This window comes from Neoarius graeffei, chromosome 10, assembly GCF_027579695.1.
Source record: "Neoarius graeffei isolate fNeoGra1 chromosome 10, fNeoGra1.pri, whole genome shotgun sequence".
Taxonomy (NCBI): domain Eukaryota; kingdom Metazoa; phylum Chordata; class Actinopteri; order Siluriformes; family Ariidae; genus Neoarius; species Neoarius graeffei.
In genome coordinates, this window is record NC_083578.1 from 90,411,409 (window position 1) to 90,432,703 (window position 21,295).

The window sequence follows — 21,295 nt, forward strand, 5'->3', positions numbered from 1 at the left end:
CATTTATTACGCAAGGCGGCCCAATTTAGATCGTTCCTTCTGGACTAGATGGGGCCGGAGTGAGCTACGCCGTCACTGACGATCTCGTTCTCTTTCCATTTGTTCTCTGCCTTCTCTATTCCTGTTTATTTTCTCATTTCTCTTCACTCATTCCTGCTTTCTGTTCATTTATTCCTTCCTCCTAATTATCCTCAGTATTTAATCCCTCTTTTCTCTCCCATCATTTATTTTTATCTCCTCACTTATTCCCTTTCCGAACCCATTCCCTTGGTTCTCTCCGACAGATTGTCTCCTCTCTTCCTCCCCCACATGCATCCCTTCATCATCTCTCTTTACTTATTCCCTTCATTTCCTTGTCTCATTTATTCCTGCGTTTCTCTTCCTTCTTAATGCATCCCCTTGTTTTTGTACTCATTTATTCACTTATCTTCCCCCTTTATTTAACCTCAGGTTATTCTCTTTTCATTTCTTCTCTCCCTTCTCGGTATCCATGCATTTTCTCATTTCTCTCCTCCTCCCACTTTCCCCTCATTTATTCCTTCCTCTCATTTATTGTTTTTCCCCCTCCCCTCATTTATCCTCTTCCCTCATTTATTCCCTCCTTTCTCTCCCCTCGTTTATCCCTCAGCTCGGGGTTTGTTCAGCTTGTGCACTGTGTTGAATGTACTGTAATGGAATTTCTGTGGCATTCCTCGGTATAAAAGAATAATAGTTGATGCTAATAAAAGTGGCACCAGGGAGCCTGGCATCGGCGCGCGAGCGTGTTTGTGTTTCATTAGGGGGAAAGTGAGCGAGGAAGAAGGGAAAACAGCTGGCCTGCTGCAAAACACTCGCCATCCGTCACCTTTAACACTAAGAAAACACACACACACGCAGGACCATAACGTACAACTGCAGACACACACTGGAACGACAGACGGACTTTTCTTTGATTAACCAAAAAATGTAGAGAGAGTCCAAGAACAGCAAGTGCCACTGCTTAAATGTAAATCAGGAAAACACACACACACACACACACACACACACACACACACACACACACACACACACACACACACACACACGTCTAAAAATGCATGAGTAATTGGTGCTGTGTGCATGCGTGGTTAGCCGTGGCATCCTGGCACTGAGGCAGCCAAGACGAGAGCAGCTCCATCATTTTCCAACATTCGCCTCAAACATTCACCAATCCGTAACAATTTACACAATTCCAAAATCGCACGAAAACCTCTTCTAACAAAAAGGTTACGAGCTTGCCATTAATGACTTCATTAGCATGAAGCTGACTGAAATCCAGTCAAGAATTTCTCACGAGATCAGATTGCCATTTCACACGGCGCTGGAATCCGAAGCCTTTACCCAAAAAAAAAATCACTTCAAAAACAGAAGAGGAAAAGCGGCCCAAGAGAAAGTTTTATGGGCGATTCTCAAGATAAGGTCGGAGCTAAAAATACATTTTACGATGATCTGACGGAGCCAGCTCACTCCATCAGTGCACTTCCTGTGCTGTTCCAGACACATTTCAACACTTATTCAAACCAGATCACATTTTTTCAATCCAGGTTGCGTTTGGAGAGAGAGAGAGAGAGAGAGAGAGAGAGCTCAATGGTTCCGGTTATGGACGCCGTATGCTGATTATTTCACATTTCATCTAAACACAGTCTGATAGTGTGGGAAAGGATGTGTAAAAGGATGAGCCATGTTTATGCCAAGAAACACTGTTTATTGAAATGTGCTGTGTGAGTGTATCGTGCTTCATCCACATTGAGTAAGACAGGACTCTAAAACATTCTGTTCTAATGAGAAGACTAAGAAAAATGAGTCCGGCGTCAGTCAGAATAACAACGCCTGCACTCCACACACACACACAAATAAACTGTCAGGCTTTTCTCATCGGTCGATTCTGCATCAGTTATCTGAATTCTACCCATCTCTACCTATCCACTGGGGGCACGGTGGTGTAGTGGTTAGCACAGTCACCTCACAGCAAGAAGGTTCTGGGTTCGAACCAGCGGCCGACGGGGGCCTTTCTGTGTGGAGTTTGCATGTTCTCCCCGTGTCGGTTTCCTCTGGGTGCTCCGGCTTCCCCCACAGTCCAAAGACATGCGGTTGGGTTAGCATGGGGGCGGCCATGGGCTGAGCCTTGCCCTCGAGCAAGCCACTTAACCCTCAACTGCTCCCCAGGTGCTGTAGCATGGCTGCCCACTGCTCTGGGTATGTGCACAAGAGGAATTTCACAAGTGTATGTGTGATGAATAAAGTTGTTGTTCTTCTTCTTCATTCGTCAGAGATGTGATAGATTAATGAAAAAACAGTGAATGTGGGTGAGTTTTATTTTACTGCTATTTTACACCACTTGTCCCCCTGAGACAGACTGCAAATGAACACAAAGTTCTTCTGAATGATCACTATGATTCCATCATGAACCTGATGGGCGTGGTCTCTTCCAGGATGACAGGAACACTGCTCACAAATACACGGTTCTGCAGCACCATGACCATCACCAAATGAGGGACGTGATTTGAGAAAAACACGACTGTTGTTCATCGCTCCAGTCCAGTTCCAGAATTTATGCAGAGACGTATGCACCCTTTCTGCTTCCGCACATGCCCAATTTTAGACATTTGAGACATTTTTGTCGTCTGCAGCTCAGAGCTTCACTCTATAAACCCTGCTGAATCAACAGATGTGTGTATGTGTGTATGCTTTGAGTGACTAAACACATGATATTCCTCCCTATCAGCCAGTTTATTCTGTGACTGACACTGCATGGTTTCCTCGTTAGAAGACAGAGCTTTGAGTCCCATCTTACTCAGCTCTGCTGAAATACCACGAAACACTCAGCACCAGAACTTTGTGAATCAGTGGAACATGCTGTGAACATTACACAGCGCAATTATCCATGCCTTCATGCTGAAGTCAACACAAAAATGAGTGGGCAGAAGTGTGTGTGTGTGAGAGAGAGAGAGAAGGAATGAAATGTGAAGGAGGGGAGTTGGGGAGAACAAGTCACCTAAAAGGAAAGGTTTGGCCAGAAATGAAATATACACAAAAATCCCCTCGTCCCGCAAATGCAGCAGATCAGCCAACACATGTTTGCTGTCCGAAATTTGCTATGAGAGCAATCCCAAAATCCAGATTGCTCAATCCAAAAACATCGTCCCATTCAAAGCAGTTTGTGTGTGATGCAATCACTGGCTTACAGGATTCCAAAGCCAACTCGGGCAGAGGATGGCCTCGCTAGGCCTGTGCATAAAACAAATATGGGATGCGTATGTAGACACCGAAAGCACAGAGCTTAGAGTCCGGCACACAAAAGAAAATCTGTTCAAATAAGCAGAATGTAGGGGTTTGTTCAGTGACTGAACACAAAGACACCAGAACTCCACTGTTTAAGACAATAAAACGTAGAAAGGATTCAACCAGGAGGAAAAGTACGTCCACTTCAAGACATCATTCGTAATGTTTAGAGCCGCACATTCTGCTCACATTGCAAAGGCGTGGCTGTGGAAGAAGAGGGCGTGTCCCCTCTGTCCCCAATAGAGAATGGGTGGAAAATTTAGAAATGAAAAATATGACAGTGACGACTCTGAACTGTTGCACACCTTAAGACCTGTTTGCAGGACGAATCGGACAAAATAACACCTGAAACACTTCATCGCTTGGAGTCTTCAGTCCATAAACATCTTTTAAGTGTTGGGAGAAGGAACGGGAACATTATAAACTGCCACATGCTTTAAATGTGTTGCAATAATTAGAATGTGTTTACTTTGGAAAAACAATAAAAAATTATGAAGTAAAACATCAAATAATGTGCTGTTGTATTGTTCTGAGTGAAACACAGGTCAAAGATTATTTACAAACCATTGTTTTCAGTTCAACTCACTGATAACCTCATTTCATCTCATCTCATCTCATCTCATTATCTGTAGCCGCTTTATCCTGTTCTACAGGGTCGCAGGCGAGCTGGAGCCTATCCCAGCTGACTACGGGCGAAAGGCGGAGTTCACCCTGGACAAGTCGCCAGGTCATCACAGGGCTGACACATAGACACAGACAACCATTCACACTCACATTCACACCTACGCTCAATTTAGAGTCACCAGTTAACCTAACCTGCATGTCTTTGGACTGTGGGGGAAACCGGAGCACCCGGAGGAAACCCACGCGGACACGGGGAGAACATGCAAACTCCGCACAGAAAGGCCCTCGCCGGCCACGGGGCTCGAACCCGGACCTTCTTGCTGTGAGGCGACAGCGCTAACCACTACACCACCGTGTCGCCCACTGATAACCTCATTTCATACAGTGCATAATCCAAAGCTTTAAATTCAATCACCTCGATAAAGTCCTGAATAAATCCATCCAAATGTGATGTGTAATTTCTTCACATGTATACGATCTTTGTGCTGTTTCACACCCGAGACATTGTGCCTTTTGTGTTTTTAATGAAAACCAGCTCTGCATTATTCAGGTGCAAAAATTATATTCCAAGATTTAGAAACTGTCAAATATCCTGAAATCTGTTTCCTTTCGCAGTGAAAATAAAGAGGAACACGCCCGTTAGCTGGCCAGATCCACACATTTTCTCACTTACTGCTTAATTATAGTAACATATGTAGCTGTTGTATGCTGGAACAAGAAGCCAACGGAATAAGACACGACTTACAACAAAAACACATGGAGGAACACGGTGGGTTAAACCACCACTGCTCAATTAACACCCCGATCAAACTGAACTCCAGGAGGAGATCATCACTACTTGATTACAGTAATGATGTTTACTCTACACTATCAATTTTGCTGTTTTACGCAAACACACCAACTGAGTGAACAGAAACATTTTCTCAGGACAAAACGACAGAAACCTGTGTTACACCGACAGAAACGTGCTTCATAAAAAAAAAAAAAAATGAATATGGGCCAAAATGCAGCTTTCTTTAAAGCTAGACGGCCTTTCGATTTCATAAAATCGGTGAAATTTAATTCCGTCTGAAATGTGGTGATTGTGATATCTGTTTATTTCTGTAATATCTCACAAAATATCAGGCCATTCTGTGGCTGGGAAGTTATTTAATTTGAGAAGATTAAAGCAAATAATATGCATGAAATCGCTCGCTTGGCGCAGTCGAGCAGACAGAGGAAGTCCGTGTGCGCATGCGCAGGTTTACCTTCTTCTTCTTCTTTTGGGTTTTACAGCAGCTGGCATCCACAGTGTTGCATTACTGCCATCTACAGGTTTCCCTTTGAGCGTGCACTGACAGTTCCATCATTCTGTCGCTAAACGAACAGCTGATCACACCGAGGTGCTCGCTGAGCGCCCATATTTATTAGTTTGGTCCTGCGTTTCCTTTCCTTCGTATATAACATAACGTCTTTTCTTCTCGCTTTCTTTCCGTTACTGTAGTCGCTCTTTCACGTTTCATTTGCACACTCACGTCCTCCATTTTCCTCTCCTGTTTCAAATTTGTATCCCACAATGCCTTGTGTGAACGGGGAAAGCCCACCACGTGATGCATGACGTAGTATCTTGAATTGGGTCATGGTGAAGCAGGAAAAAATAGCGGAGAATTTAGGGCCACGTGGAGATAAATTCATTAATTGTTCTATTTTTTAAAAAACTAATAAAATTGGAAGTCTGTGATTCGAATTCAGTAGCTTTCGGTCACTAAACAAAAATAATTGGGTGTCGGGAAAATTCTTTTTATGGCCTACACTTGAAAAAATCTGAAAGGCAGTACAGCTTCGAAATGCAGTGTGTCCAGCAATGTGTGAGGTTTCTGAGCTACTGTTAATCAATCAATCAGTTAATGGTCGATTATGCTATCTTGTTGACCAAGCTTGCTGCCATGGGAGTTAGTAGAAGTTTCTGGAAATGAACTCAGAGCTTTTTCTCAGGAAGAACACTGCAGGTGAAGCTACCTGGAGCATTGTCTAAATTACCTCAAGTAATTGCTGGTGTTCCACAAGGCGGAGTTAGAACTCTTACACTATTCAACGTTTATATTAATGACACTGAGGAAGTCATTCCGAGTGACCTGGTTACAACATGCGTCTACGCTTATGATCGCGCGCAACACCAGATAGTACCTTTAAACTCAGAGAGTCGTATGCAGGATGTCATGCACTATTTGGAATCTTGGTCATGAGTAAGAAAATGGAACTCAACGCCAAGAAAACAAAAGCGATGTGGATTTCTTAAAAAAAAAAAAAAACTAACAACTCCCCACCTCCTTTATGTGTCAACAATGCGGAGCTTGAAAGAGTCACTGAGTTCAAGTTGCTTGGAGTTGTAGTACAGGATGACTTAAAAGTGGAACTCTCACATATCGAATATCGTCAGTAAAGCTAGCAAACGTATTTATTACGTGAGAGCATGTAGGAAAGCTGGTCTTCCTATTGAGGTCGGCCTTACTACCTACATCACAAAGATCCAGCCCTTGCTAAACTATGCCAGTCCCATTTGGGGTGGTTTGCCTGAGTATCTCTCTGTGGAGCTCCAAAGAGTGCAAGACTGCTGTCTGAGGATCCGTGGACTTCCAAAGGACATCCTGGAACCACTGGCCCGAAGAAGAGACACTAGGACTAAGAACGAACTAAAGCGTACGATCTGAACCCGTACACAACTACAGCCGAAGGAACAGGAAAAGTAACCAAGCATCACTTTCCAGAACTAAGAGACATCAGCAATCCTTCATCCCGAGAGCTCTGAGACTGCAGCTGGAGGAGTTACCTATTCGATTATATTTAACATTCACATACATATACATGAACTATAGCAATTTATAGATTTTTTGTTTTATTTTAAATGTAAAAGAGTAAAAAAAGACACTATTTTTTCACAAGTGTCTTAATAAAGATATTATTAATATTATTATTATTAAAACTAAATCATTCAAAGGGAACTGCACAGTGGACGCGCTACAGGATAGATTTTTTAAAAAAGCATAAGTAATCAAACAAACAATCAATTGCACGTGTAATCAAAGTTTTCTGTAAGTAGACATTTCTTTATTATTTCTGGAAGGAGTCTCCAGCAGGGGCGTAGCTAGTGGGGGGTCCTGGGGTGCCCATGACTCCCCCTTGTCGGACCATACATTTTTTCAATAGCCGCATAAGAATATTAGAAAAGCACCCACTGTAATTTTTCTAATATATATATTTTTAAACTAGACTGCCACCTCAGCCTCATTAGGGTCTCTATAACCTTGTATGGACTTCCTGTGGTTTGGACGTGAAAACCCAGATCTGCAAGCGCAACACGATCGCACTAGAAAGCATGGCCAAGCTGCCAGTGTAGCTGCAGTCTTTTTAGTTGCGAATTACGAGCATTTCCTCTTGTGGTAATAATTCGCCATGTCAAAACAAGCAAAACTTTCCTCCTTCTTTCGATGTGAAGAGAGGTAAGCAATTTATTATATTTTTTTCCATCAAGGTTGCATTTTGTGGCTTCGAAGCTAAGTATTAGTGTGCCGTTTCTAGAACACATCAAGAAAATGTGGAAGAAACAGCAATAATGGAAGAGCTGGTTTCTAAGCTACCTAAAACTAGCAATGGTAATTATTTTTTGTTACATATTTTTCATAGTCATGACTGGCGATGATGAACATACACTATGGCAGAGCGATCGGCATTGACAAGATCGTTGACATCTTTGTCATTCGTCATCCAGGACGCCTTTTACTTAGAAACATTTTGGCCGATGAGCAGTAAGACAACAAGAATAAAGAGGTCTGCATCGGTTGACGAGGGTAAGATGTCGAGCTGCAATCCATACACTGCCGGATAAAGCTGATTTGGCCTAATCATCGTCCGACATCTCAACAGCTCGCAACATGAGATGAAAGAATGATGCAAAGACCGTGTTATTTTCTCAAATGTATTCATGTATTTTTTTAATTTACAAACCTGCGGGTCTGAACTCAGGCTGCCAGCCAGTGTGTGAAGATGTAACCTTAAGTTTTCCAACATCTTCACCACAGAGGAGTTTACGCTTCTTTCCGGTTTCTCAGTAACATGACAAGCTGCGATTATTTAACAATTATTTGCCAAAGGTGACGTGAATATCGGTGAATAATAACGGAGACGAAGTTGAGGTCGAGGTTATTATTCATTGATATTCATTGAGCCTGAGGTGGCTAATCATGGTTCGAATTCTGTGGGAGCCAGTGGGAGCCGAGCTCCCATACAGTGAGGACTGGCTCCCATGAAAGCAGTAAAGTCGTACTGTACAGTATATCTGTGGGGGTCTCAAAAAATGCATCATCATTATATTTTAAATCACAAATAAAGCTCATGTCCCTTCAATGTATTGAGTAATATTTACATTAAAGATAGACAAACAGCCTTAAATAATAAGAAGAATAAACATGTTTTCCAAAAGAACGCATTACAGCTCGGTGCATACTCTCGTGAACGCAGCACCACCATGCCACTATGCTTTTGACTATCCTTTTGAGAGCTTGCGAATGTTAACACACACACACACACACACACACACACACACACACACTAATCCTTTCAGAAGAAGAACCGATTGACCTTGATTTTATTCACTGGTTAAGTTTTCAAGAAAAAAATCAATAAATTAGAGACTACTGGTGACCATGCCACCAAAAAAAAGCCACTACTGGTGCTGACATCATGCTCAGCCCTGATGCAGTTCGGTTTCCGTTCGTCCAATCACGGATAACGAAAGGACATCAGACGTCAGCATCATGGGCTCCTGGAGCACGACCACAGCCTGCTGAAAACACACCACTTTGGTCCATTTTGTCTGCATGATGGTAAGAGAATGGCTTTTACTTTCTACTAGTAGAATGAAGTTTCCCTTGGTTTAACGTGTAAGCTGGAGGAAAATAGCAAAAACGATATGTTCAAAAAAAGACTACTGTGTGTATGCAAGTATCGCCTACCGAACCACGTAGCCTCTCACTCACGGAAAATGCACCAGTTAGGCTATTTATTTATATATTTACTCACCACGTCCATGCACTGGGTTTTTTTTTTGTCGTTGTTGTTGTTTTTTTAAAGAGTCCCCCACAAAGATAAATTCATAATTCGAACCCTGTGGATAATTGCTTTAGTATAAATACACAGGTGATTATTTTTAAAAAATTGTATTTAAAAAATAAATTTATTTAAATCTAGACCAAACTTCGGAGCATCTTTAGTGGTTCTAGGAACAGCATTTTCTTTCATCATTTGCAATTCTTCCTCACAGTGACAAAGCGATTGGCTGCCATTTTGCCGAGTCGCTCGAGGTGATTATCAAGAAATAGTCCGAATTTCTGAACCAATCAGTGTGTGATTTCCTATAATCACCTCTGTATTTACACTAATTTCTCTTATTAACTTTGAGAGAGAGAGAGAGAGAGAGAGAGAGAGAGAGAGAGAGAGAGAGAATAAAGAGAAGCTGGTGAGGGAACGACTGTTTATAGCTGCTATAATGCAAGTGAGAACAGAAACTAACTTGTTTCATGGATGTTCCACAACATTAAATATAACTATAAATGGATAAAAAGTATGCTATAAAGTATCTTTACTAAAGGCTGTGGTTTAGGGGGAATAAATCTCTAAACTCAGGACGTGCTGTTAGAGGAACAGAATCAGCTTTCTATGTGGAATTACATTTGTGTATTGCACCGTGACGTATTTTGTTTTCCAGCGAGTTTTCCGTTCGCTCAAAGTGTCTCTTCACTCCACTCCACTTTAATAGTACCACTTTTAAATGTGTAAACCTCGCTTTCTCTTTTTTTTTTCACGCCCGCCAGCCTGCTGCCAGTTTCCAGCCTCACCAAGTGTCTCTGAGCACGAGAGACAATGAGATTATTCATTTTTGCCCGCGAAGGGCCCGAGAACGTGGCTGTGGGATCGGAGCTCGTAAATGCTGAGGCGCATTCACACACATGTGGTTCGAGTTTGGCAGGAAAACATCCCAATCAAAACTTGCGAGTCTCTATTGTGCGATGGGACGGACAACTGTGAATGGGAGAGTACCATTAGTGTAATGATAAGTTCGGGAAGGAAGGGTAATTACACACAACGCCCCGTTCACTGCACACACACACAGTCATGTAAACACATCACCAACATCAACTCAGGACACATCAGCAATTTTTGGGGTTTGGGGAAAAACATGCTCACTTGGTAAGAACACACAAATATTTTGATTGAAATATTCACACTTTCTCAGTGTGATGCATATTCTCTTCTCTTAACCACATTTAAATCAAATCTAAATATTCACAACATTTAAAAATCGCAGGATTATTGAACCAAGCGTGTGATATGGCGAGAGAAAACTTTATTTCTGAAATCAGTCGGTGCAATCAAGATCAGCGTGTCTGTCCTTTTTAGATTCGTGTGCATGTTTAAAACTTAACAGTAGAGTGAGGAAGAGTGTGTGTCATACGGACGAGACTTGGTTCATTGAACAATTAATGAACGTTGAACTTTGAAGGCTGAGAATGTACACTGTGAAATGAAAAACCTGTTTTAAGCTGATTTACAATGATAAGAAGAAGAACAACAACAGCTTTATTACATGTACACTTAAGCACAGTGAAATTCCTCCTCTGCATTTAACCCACCTGAAGCAGTGAACACACACACACACACACACACACACACACACACACACACACACACACACACAAGCAAGGAACACACACACACACACACACACACACACACACACACACACACACATCCAGAGCGGTGGGGAGCAGTGTAATCTAATCTTAATAATTTTCTAGTTTTTGCTGTAAACTAAGCTAAACTAATCTTGGATCAAATTAAAACTATTTTGGGGACAAAATACAAGACAGAAATTTGCAATAAAATAAAAACGTGATTATTAATTTAGCAGAATGAAGTACATAAAGCTTTGTGTGCGCATGCGCAGGTTTACCTTCTTCTTCTTCTTTTGGGTTTTACAGCAGCTGGCATCCACAGTGTTGCATTACTGCCATCTACAGGTTTCCCTTTGAGCGTGCACTGACAGTTCCATCATTCTGTCGCTAAACGAACAGCTGATCACACCGAGGTGCTCGCTGAGCGCCCATATTTATTAGTTTGGTCCTGCGTTTCCTTTCCTTCGTATAGAACATAACGTCTTTTCTTCTTTCTTTCCATTACTGTAGTCGCTCTTTCACGTTTCATTCGCACACTCACGTCCTCCATTTTCTCTCCTGTTTCAAATTTGTATCCCACAATGCCTTGCGTGAACGGGGAAAGCCCACCACGGGATGCATGACGTAGTATCTTGAATTGGGTCATGGTGAAGCAGGAAAAAATAGCGGAGAATTTAGAGCCATGTGGAGATAAATTCATTAATTGTTCTATTTAAAAAAAACAAATAAAATTGGAAGTCTGTGATTTGAATTCAGTAGCTTTCGGTCACTAAACAAAAATAATTGGATGTCGGGAAAATTCTTTTTATGACCTACACTTGAAAGATCTGAAAGGCAGTCTACCTTGAAGACGTTATTACAGCAGTTGTACTTTAGTACAGTATATATTCTGAGTCAGAATTATAATTATGGTTGAGCAACAATTCTGACTTCTAACAAGACTTTACTTTTAAATGCTTCGGATTACAGGATGTAAACTTTTTACTTTCATATTTATAATGTTTTTCTTATGTAGTAACGTTTTTAAACCAAGAAAGATTTTGAATATGTGCGCACACACACACACACACACACACACACACACACACACACACACACTTCTCTCACTTATGAGGACCTTCCACTGACATAATTATTATTGCAGTTAATTAACACTGTGCCTGACCTAAACCCAACCCTCACCTTAACCTCAGGAATGAAAAGGAAATTTTTGGCTCATTCATTCATTCATTCATTCATTCATTCATTTAAATTTTTGTTTAAAAAACCCACACTCAACAGCAATTTCCTTGTGGGGACCATCCGAATGTCCCCACAAGGTTGAAACTGCCAGATTTTACTATCCTTGTGGGGACATTTGGTCCTCAGTAATATATAAACACACACACACACACACACACACACACACACACACACACACACACACCTTCCAGCTCTATGTACACTTCCAGATATTTCACACAGGATGATAAAAAAAAATCATCTAATTGTAAGAAAACTATGAGCAGGAAGTACATCACTGGAACGGTTGCTGTTGCTTTCGAGTTATTGTGAGGCCTTCCAAACATCATAACATCTGTCTTTTAAAGACACTTATTTGTGAATAATCTAAAGCAGCCTGTGTTGCATGTGTCCTTCTGAGAAAAGTCAATCCTATAATTATGTTCATCGGATTAGTTTCGAGTTTGAAACCCATGGCAGATGGGGAGGTCTCTGCCTCTCTCTCTCTCTCTCTGATGCACTGTGCATGTTGCAATCTGTGCTCTGTCTGTACGAAACCATCAGCATCGCGTTATTTCAGAAAACGAAAACCTTCTTGGCGGCAGCTGGAGCTGAAGGTCGAAGGTTTTCTGGCGTCTCTCCCGTGTATCAGTCCTTTCCAGAAAGTGACGTCGGTCTTTGGCTGCACGAATAACCCGCTGTATCCAATTAGCACGGATGTTCAGTGATGTACAATAACTAACGCTGAGCTGTCAGCAGAACGTGGTTTATTACTAGATGAAAAGTGATTTAAATCCGCAAATATTTGGAGCGTTTGAGGCGTTTGGCATGAGCCTCCACCTTTCGTAAGGCACATATTCGCAGAGTCGTCTTCTGTAAACACACGGCTTAGTGATTTTCCGACTCAAACAGAACTGGTTCAGCTCATCAGTTCGTGACTAGGGTTTACTGTTTGCTTTCAGTCAGCTTCCACAATGCATCGTTTGTTTATCATTATTTTATTATTGGCCTTCGAGACTCTGACAGATCAGAGAAGGCGTCGGTGGCTAAATGATCTCTCTGTGACGACTGCTAGGAGCGATCATCCTGACAAATCCCAGACATTCCACATGACGACGAGTTGTGTCTCTCTCTGTGTGTGCGTGCGGGTTTTTTTTTTTTTTGGATACAGTCCGGTCTTTAACCATGGATATTGATGATGTAACAAACAGTGGGTTTCATTCAGCCAATCAAGAATCAAGTTTTAGAACCACAACGAGAATTCTTGAATTATATTATTATTATTTTAGTACTTTAGCATCTTTTGTATAGAGACTGTAAAGGCAGTGATAGCAGAAACAAGGGTTTGTGTTAGAGGAATATTAAGGGTTAGTGAATGGTTCAGTGAAAATTTTCTCTGCCTGCCATCTACTACAGGAGCTCTGATATTTTCAACTCTGTTCGATGAACCTGGCCATGCGAGAACCGCGACAGCAAGCAGCCATGAACAACAATAAGCCGATGAGAATCTTAGAGGAAGCTAGTTTAACCCCTTTGTACACAAGGAAAAATGCTATGGAACGTCATGCTGTGGAACTTCATGTGTACAACTGTACACATTATGTCCGAAGGTGATAAGAAAAAGAACAACAATACTGCTTGTTATTATAAAGAATCTATCATGTCATGCTCAGATGGTTGTCAGAAACTGCAAAAAAAAAAGTTTCTTTGCATTGGATTGTACCTCCAGTTCTCTTTGCAGAACAGACAACCTTCCCTGCCTGCTTCTTCGCAACCAATCCTTCCTCCTCCACATTACTCTCTTATTTCTTGTTTTTGTATATCATAAAAAAACATAAGAGGACCTTTATAAGATAAGACTTTCATTATCCCACAGTTGGAAAATTTCCTTTTTCCAGCAGCACAGTGGATAACAGCAGAAGAGGACATATCAAGCCACACAAGTAAATAAATTATATACAGAAACAATCACTGTAACTCACTCAAGTCACCTCAGGCTCAAGTCACATGACACTCAGCTCTCCATGAGAAAGCAGGATTTCTCTCCAGGTGAAACAGTGCGTATTGTCTGCGATCGCTTGTGGAAAGCGTGCAACGCTATGTCCACAAAACAGCTGATCGTAAAATGATAAAAATCATGTAGAAAACCATTACAGAGGTTCTGAGGTTGTGAAAGTCATGTAGTATCTGCTTGACGTAAGAAAACACTGCAATAGCAATTAGCATCAACTGCTAATCAAACGTTCTTGGGTTCTGCCATAATGAAAAGTCGTGAACCTCAGCTATCAGGAGTCATGCATGGCATAAGTGTGGACTGTTCATGATTAATCTCCGCGTAAGCACATGGACCACGCAGTTAGTTTGTCTGTCGCATTTACAAACACTGATCAATAGAAAATCCAATCTAATCCAATCTGACAGTTTTAATACAGCATCGATTCTGCTCACAGCTTTCATTTTCCAACATTCAGTTCTCACACAAATCTTGTTTGAAATGAGGTTTTAAAACCAGTTTTGACTTTAGTAGTCACGTAAACACATCACTTCACAATCATATTGTGCCATCATTCTTTCGAACCATCACTACACCCTGAATAAGCTCATCTCATTATCTGTAGCCGCTTTATCCTGTTCTACAGGGTTGCAGGCGAGCTGGAGCCTATCCCAGCTGACTACGGGCGAAAGGCGGGGTACACCCTGGACAAGTCGCCAGGTCATCACAGGGCTGACACATAGACACAGACAACCATTCACACTCACATTCACACCTACGCTCAATTTAGAGTCACCAGTTAACCTAACCTGCATGTCTTTGGACTGTGGGGGAAACCGGAGCACCCAGAGGAAACCCACACGGACACGGGGAGAACATGCAAACTCCGCACAGAAAGGCCCTCGCCGGCCATGGGGCTCGAACCCGGACCTTCTTGCTGTGAGGCGACAGCGCTAACCACTACACCACCATGCCGCCCACCCCTGAATAATTTCATTCGTAATTTTTTTTGGTCCAGCTTTCCTCATCTCATCTCATTATCTCTAGCCGCTTTATCCTGTTCTACAGGGTTGCAGGCAAGCTGGAGCCTATCCCAGCTGACTACGGGCGAAAGGCGGGGTACACCCTGGACAAGTCGCCAGGTCATCACAGGGCTGACACATAGATACAGACAACCATTCACACTCACATTCACACCTACGCTCAATTTAGAGTCACCAGTTAACCTAACCTGCATGTCTTTGGACTGTGGGGGAAACCGGAGCACCCAGAGGAAACCCACGCGGACATGGGGAGAACATGCAAACTCCGCACAGAAAGGCCCTCGCCGGCCACGGGGCTCGAACCCGGACCTTCTTGCTGTGAGGCGACAGCGCTAACCACTACACCACCATGCCGCCCACCCCTGAATAATTTCATTCGTAATTTTTTTTGGTCCAGCTTTCCTATAAAGTTAAAAAAGAGGACCTCCTACCTTGTCCTTGCCCTTGTCCTGGAGCCATGCAGAAGCTTGACGTGTGAGACTTATTCAGATGTGCCTTCTCCTGGCCCACCACCGTTTTTGGACGGAGCAGGAGGTCAGCGCCCTGTACGTCCTGTACGCACTCCACACGCTCGTCCTGTTTCCAGCACAGATCCGTGAGATCAGCAAAGTCAGTAAACCCGTGTTGGTGACCGAGCATTCCCAAGAGCGCTGCGCACTTCGAATGGATGCGCACTTCTGATTTTCCCGTGTGCATGTTCGAACCCTCAGTGCATAATAACTCACCACAGCTTCCTCTTACCTGCCCAGGAGGAGAGGGGAGGAAAAATCATGTACAGACACTGAAGAGCTCATTTCCCTCGAATATCCTTTTCTTCTTTATGTCGTATTTGTAAAGTCCAGAGAGCGGAGATTCAGAAACAAAAACAGACACGAGATCAGAGATCTGATTCTGCATGACGGACAGCACGTGTTTCTAAACACTGAAAACCTTCTTTTCCAAAGTAGAAAGTCAAATCAAATCAATAAATAACCTCAAATCACCAAAGAGGTCCTGGATTAAAACTTACAGCATTTAATTAAAATCCTTAGTGTTCATTTAACCCCTGCAGTGTTCAGGTACAGATTAGAATTATTTAACTTGTGCAGTCATCAGTTAACTATCAAAAACTTTACTCATCACACTCAGTCCTGGATTAACCTTTGTGTTGTAGAAACTTTTATAAACCTTCAACCAAGCTTGGAATACCAGACCTACAGTGTTGAGTTAATGCTTGTGGTGTTTAACTGATTCATAGAGCAGCTGCTTAACCTGGTTCATTTAATTTAGAATTTAATTATCACCTACATTGTTCAGTTAACTGTAAATTAACTACACACACTCTTCTGCTCTGTGCGTACGGCGTCCAGTGGACGGTTTTTACAGCGCTCAGTGTTTGGTTGCTGCTTAGAACTGAATTAAAATACAACTTTAAAACACTTTTTCAGTGTTCTTAGTGTTTAATTAACACGTGAAGAATTTTTTTTTCTAGCACCGACTTGGCAACTATAGTGCTCTGTTAATGTTGTTAGTGTTGAATTAACACCTTTATGCTTAAATTAACTTGTTTTAGTGCCTCATGCAGCCTTCAATTCATTTTTACTATAGTGTTCAGTTAATTATTTCTATATTCACTTCACACATACAGTGTTAAAAATTCAGCTTTTTAAAAAGAGATTTTAGAATAGAATGGAACTTAATTTAAATTTACACCTGCAGGTAAAACTATAATTTATCTAATTAACACCTGGTGATCAATTCCTTTAACTCTTAGAGTAGGCTGCTGAATTAATGCATGTAGTCTCATCTCATCTCATTATCTGTAGCCGCTTTATCCTTCTACAGGGTCGCAGGCAAGCTGGAGCCTATCCCAGCTGACTACGGGCGAAAGGCGGGGTACACCCTGGACAAGTCTAATGCATGTAGTATTCAATTAATTATCAAAGTTTAATTAAGACCTGTAGTGTTGAGTTAAGCCTAATGACTTGACCCATACTGTTCTGTTAATTAGTGCTGAATTAGCACCTGTGATTATCAGGTAAATCTCAGTGTTTAATGAAGACCTGTAGTGCTGAGTTGATTAGTGGTGTTGAATAAAGACCTGAACACTGAGCAGTGTGTGAGTTGGTGTGATTGACAGCTCCGTCCCAGAGTCTCTCCAGGCTGTGCTGGGTGTGGAATGGAATGTACCTGCAGAAGGTGAGCAGCTCCACAGTGTGCAGTGTTGAGTAGCTGATGTTGGGCTCCTCATCATCTTCATCATCTTCTTTTCTAACACATTAACACTGTTACTCTGCGCGTCTTCATCCTCTTCCCCAACTCTCTCTCTCTCTCTCTCTCTCTCAATCCTGTCGCAGCATCGGAGCTGCAGAAAGCCCAAAACAGCGCGCTGCTCTCTGACTGACAGCTCCATCCGCCAATCAGATCGCAGCGGTGGAGCCAAACGCACCAATCATCTGTGAGCAGGGCGGGGCCTAATCAACATCCTGAACATCAGTGCTGCAAACTGCCTTAATAAATCAATTAAAACAAATGCGTTAAAAAAATGATGCAAAAAAATTACTTTACAAAAATAAACTAAATTTATTGACTGTATATATATACAAACACACATTATATATGTATAAGCAAAATGAATGAAGCTAAAAACTAATAAAATAGAAAACTATTCAAAATGATTATTAATGAATGTTGAAAGTTTGCTGAATAAACCTATTCCTCTCTAATAAAGGAATAACAGGAGGATACTTTTTAATATGAATTTATTCAACAGATTTAAGAGATGATGCAAGAAAAAGCACACTGAAGCTGAAAGCTGGGATTAATAACACTGGGATCTGAGCAACTGGTGTCTGTAAATCCCGTTAGTTTCATGCTAATGTCGAATATATACAATAAAATTACAATGATAACCTGTAGGAACGAGAGACAGACCCGACCCATACCATACCATACCATACTGACAGCTTATATACATATATAAAATGTACACCTATAGAAAACTAAAATACAAATGTATTTGCATGCATATAAACATACAGTACAAAAGTGCTCATAAATGTGTTGCGCTCTCCTCTCCCTCCCCCTGGTGGCCATTATGGAGTAGTGTTCAAAAATAGAGGGAGGGGGGAAAAAAAACCATAAGGGCAGTGGTTAGAGTGCATTCCTCCACCAAGCAACATATTATCAACATCAAAATCATGTCACTTTAACCTCGGATCATAGTAAAGCTGTCCACCAAATTTCATCCAAATCCGTTCACTACTTTGAGTTATATTGGGAAGAGACCAAAATAAATAAGTAAATCATAGATCCGGACACACATCTGTATCCTGGATCCACTTACACATCCGGATTTGCATTAAAAATCTAATCAGTTGTTTATTGGTCCCTGGCTCACCTTTCCTCCAAATCTGTTCACTACTTTTTGAGTTATGTTGGGAACAGACAAACAGAGGCAAAAACCATCACCTCCTACAAAGTTGGTGAAGATAATAATTGAAGAAGAATAAAACACCACCACTAAGAACAATAATAAGCATCATCATCATCACTACACTGGAAGCAGATCATACCCTTTACCTCTCTCTTTCACCCCTAGTCTATGACCACTTTATAAATATCTCTACAGGGGAAAAATAAAATAAAATAAAATAAAAAAAAAACCCACCATTGTCACACATCTTCCACAAATGCTCCACCATTCTGGAACCATTTTCTCCCTTCTTGAATGAAAACTTTACTTACTATAGACTACAATTATTCATGTTTTCCTCAACAGTTCCTCTTACCAAACATTTAAGTACAGAAAGACCAATGGGAGGATTTGAAGGTGGGTGTAGATGAGTGAAAGGTCACACCAGTGAAGCTGAGGAAGAAAAATCAATTTATTTCCAATTAGATGTTGTGTATGGCTGTGTAGTGTTGTTTTGCAGGTAGAGGTGCAGTGCCAGTTCTGTGGTGCACATACAGTAGTGAATTACATGGAATTACCCACGCTTCATTTTAATGCACGTGACTTTTAACAAGAAACATTGTCAGAATAGAACTGAGGGGAAAAACAAACAAACAAACAAAAAACTACCAAAATGTCCCCTGTAAAGCCGTTGTGAACCATCTTAAGGGTCACTGCCCCCACGAACTAAACTTTAGCAGAACCCAGCACCAGTGATGAGCCAATTCCCATCAACCCCAGACTACATTCAACATTAATGACAAGCTTCATGAGAGATGGAAAGTATTGCAAAGGCAGGACTGACATCAGTGGATACCTAGTCAATGCTTTGGTGGACGCAGGCGTTGCACCTTAATATTGAAGATCCCTGGAGTTCAAGGCCTGTAGTGGTCAGAAAAACATCCCAGTACCTCAGATTCATACTTTTGTATCCAAATCTTTGACTGGTAGGATACGGAAGCGTTTCAAACAAATACTGCAGTGCATACTGCACCAAAAACATGTACAGTTAAGATGTCCCAGGTGGATTTGCTCACTGAACACCTGGGAATGTTCTGATTCATCTCCATGCTGAACTTTAGGGTGTTTGACAATGCGATGTTGGCAGGATCACTTGACTCAAAGTTCAGTTGCACCCTTCCAGAGACTCAAGAAAATCATCTTAACACTAGGTAGTGGTCCACCACAAGTACACCGTACAGCATTGATACCTGTTACAAGCTGGGCCAAGCACCTTGTATCTCTTCAGTAGGCAATAGAAGGGGTTCTGAATCAGCCACACAAACTGAAGACATGCATCCAAGGTTAAGTGTAAATTTCTTACCTCAGCTTTAATACTGGCACCCCTCAGGGGTCAGTTCTTTGTCCACCATTGTTCATCCTTTATGCTAATTTTGCCCGATCACATAGAAATACCACATCCTGAAGACTGTTTTCTGAATATCGGAATATGACTACAGAATCTGTTCAACTTATTCAATCTGTAGGTTTTGTTGGGTTTTTTTTAATCTAGACCTGAATACTGCAACTCTGAACTTGGGTTGACAGCCAATATCTGCCCTAGAGACCATTGAAAATGCTCGGTCTAAATTATTCTAGGTCTTTCTTGCTTAAAAGGACACAATCCCAGGATAACCTGGTCAAGAGGACAAATCAGCTGGCTCCCCAGCAGCTTATGTCCAGATCTAGTGCAGCTCCATCTTTATAGAAAGCTTGGAAGATAAGCAAATGGAATGTGCCTACAGAATACCAAATTTGTATTCTGTGTTATACAGAATAAGCAACAGGATGTCAAACTCTCTCCACCAAGTCACTGGGATTGTTCTTTTGACTTGCTGCCAGGGACAAGTCCTCAACATTCCTGCATCTTTCCCTGGTCCATCAAGATGACTGCAGCATTGAAGGAGAACATGTAGGAACAATACTGATAATCATGATGCCTGATTTAATGAACTCCGGTCACTCTGGCTTTGTGGTATCACACGTGTGTGTGTTTAATCTTGTTAAATGACTGAATCTCTGTCCGCACTGTGAGCAGGGATACGGCTTCTGTCCTGTGTGAACGCGCTGGTGTACCTGGAGAGTGCTGCTGTGAGTAAAACTCTTCCCACACTGTGAGCACTTGTATGGTTTCTCTCCTGTGTGAATGCGCTGGTGCTGTTTGAGATGGCTCTGTCTGGTAAAGCTCTTCCCACACGCTAAGCACTGATTCGGCTTCTCTCCGGCGTGAATGCGCTGGTGCACTTTGAAATGACTGTGTTTGGTAAAACTCTTCCTGCACTGTGAGCACTGATACGGCTTCTCCCCCGTGTGAACGTGCTGGTGTTGCTGGAGAGAACTGCTGTGAGTAAAACTCTTCCCGCACTGCGAGCACTGATACGGTTTCTCCCCCGTGTGAATGTGTCGATGTTGCTGGAGATGACTATGTCTGGTAAAACTCTTCCCGCACACTAAGCAGCGATACGGCTTCTCTCCAGTGTGGATGCGCTGATGGTGTTTGAGAATGCTCTCCTGATTAAAACTCTTTCCACACTGTGAGCACTGATACGGCTTCTCTCCCGTGTGAATGCGCTGGTGCTTTTGGAAAGAACTGTAGTGACTAAAACTCTTCCCACACTGTGTGCAGTGATACGGTTTCTCTCCAGTGTGAATGCGCTGGTGTTGTTGCAGATGACTCTGTCTGGTAAAATTCTTCCCACATTCTAAGCAGTGGTACGGCTTCTCTCCAGTATGAGTGCGTTGGTGTTGGTGGAGAGAACTCTTCTGAGTAAAACTCTTCCCGCACTGTGCGCACTGATATGGCTTTTCTCCAGTGTGAACGCGCTGGTGTATTTTGAGAACACTCTCTCGAATAAAACTCTTCCCACACTCTGAGCACTGATACGGCTTCCCCTCGGTGTGAATGCGCTGGTGTTCCTTGAGATGACTTTGTTGAGTAAAACATTTGCCACAGTCTGACCAGTGGTGAATC

General features: G+C 42.0%; 2 protein-coding genes across 3 annotated transcripts in view; both read right to left on the reverse strand.

The window, feature by feature from the left end:
- The window catches only part of LOC132893447 (zinc finger protein GLIS1), a 174,140-nt gene extending 156,936 nt beyond the window's left edge, over positions 1-17,204 (reverse strand). For both annotated transcript variants that reach the window (XM_060932595.1, XM_060932594.1), the window contains exons 1-2: positions 17,061-17,204; positions 15,323-15,632 (exon numbers count right to left, since the gene is read on the reverse strand). In XM_060932595.1, coding sequence (XP_060788578.1) covers positions 15,323-15,587 — 265 coding nt within the window. In that variant the 5' untranslated portion in view covers positions 15,588-15,632; positions 17,061-17,204. The remainder of the gene's footprint in view (positions 1-15,322; positions 15,633-17,060) is intronic.
- A 473-nt stretch (positions 17,205-17,677) lies between these two features.
- Positions 17,678-21,295, reverse strand: part of LOC132893453 (zinc finger protein 420-like) — a 34,045-nt gene continuing 30,427 nt past the window's right edge. Inside the window, exon 7 of the mRNA XM_060932608.1 lies at positions 17,678-21,240. Within this exon, the coding sequence (XP_060788591.1) occupies positions 20,284-21,240 (957 nt within the window). The 3' untranslated portion in view covers positions 17,678-20,283. The remainder of the gene's footprint in view (positions 21,241-21,295) is intronic.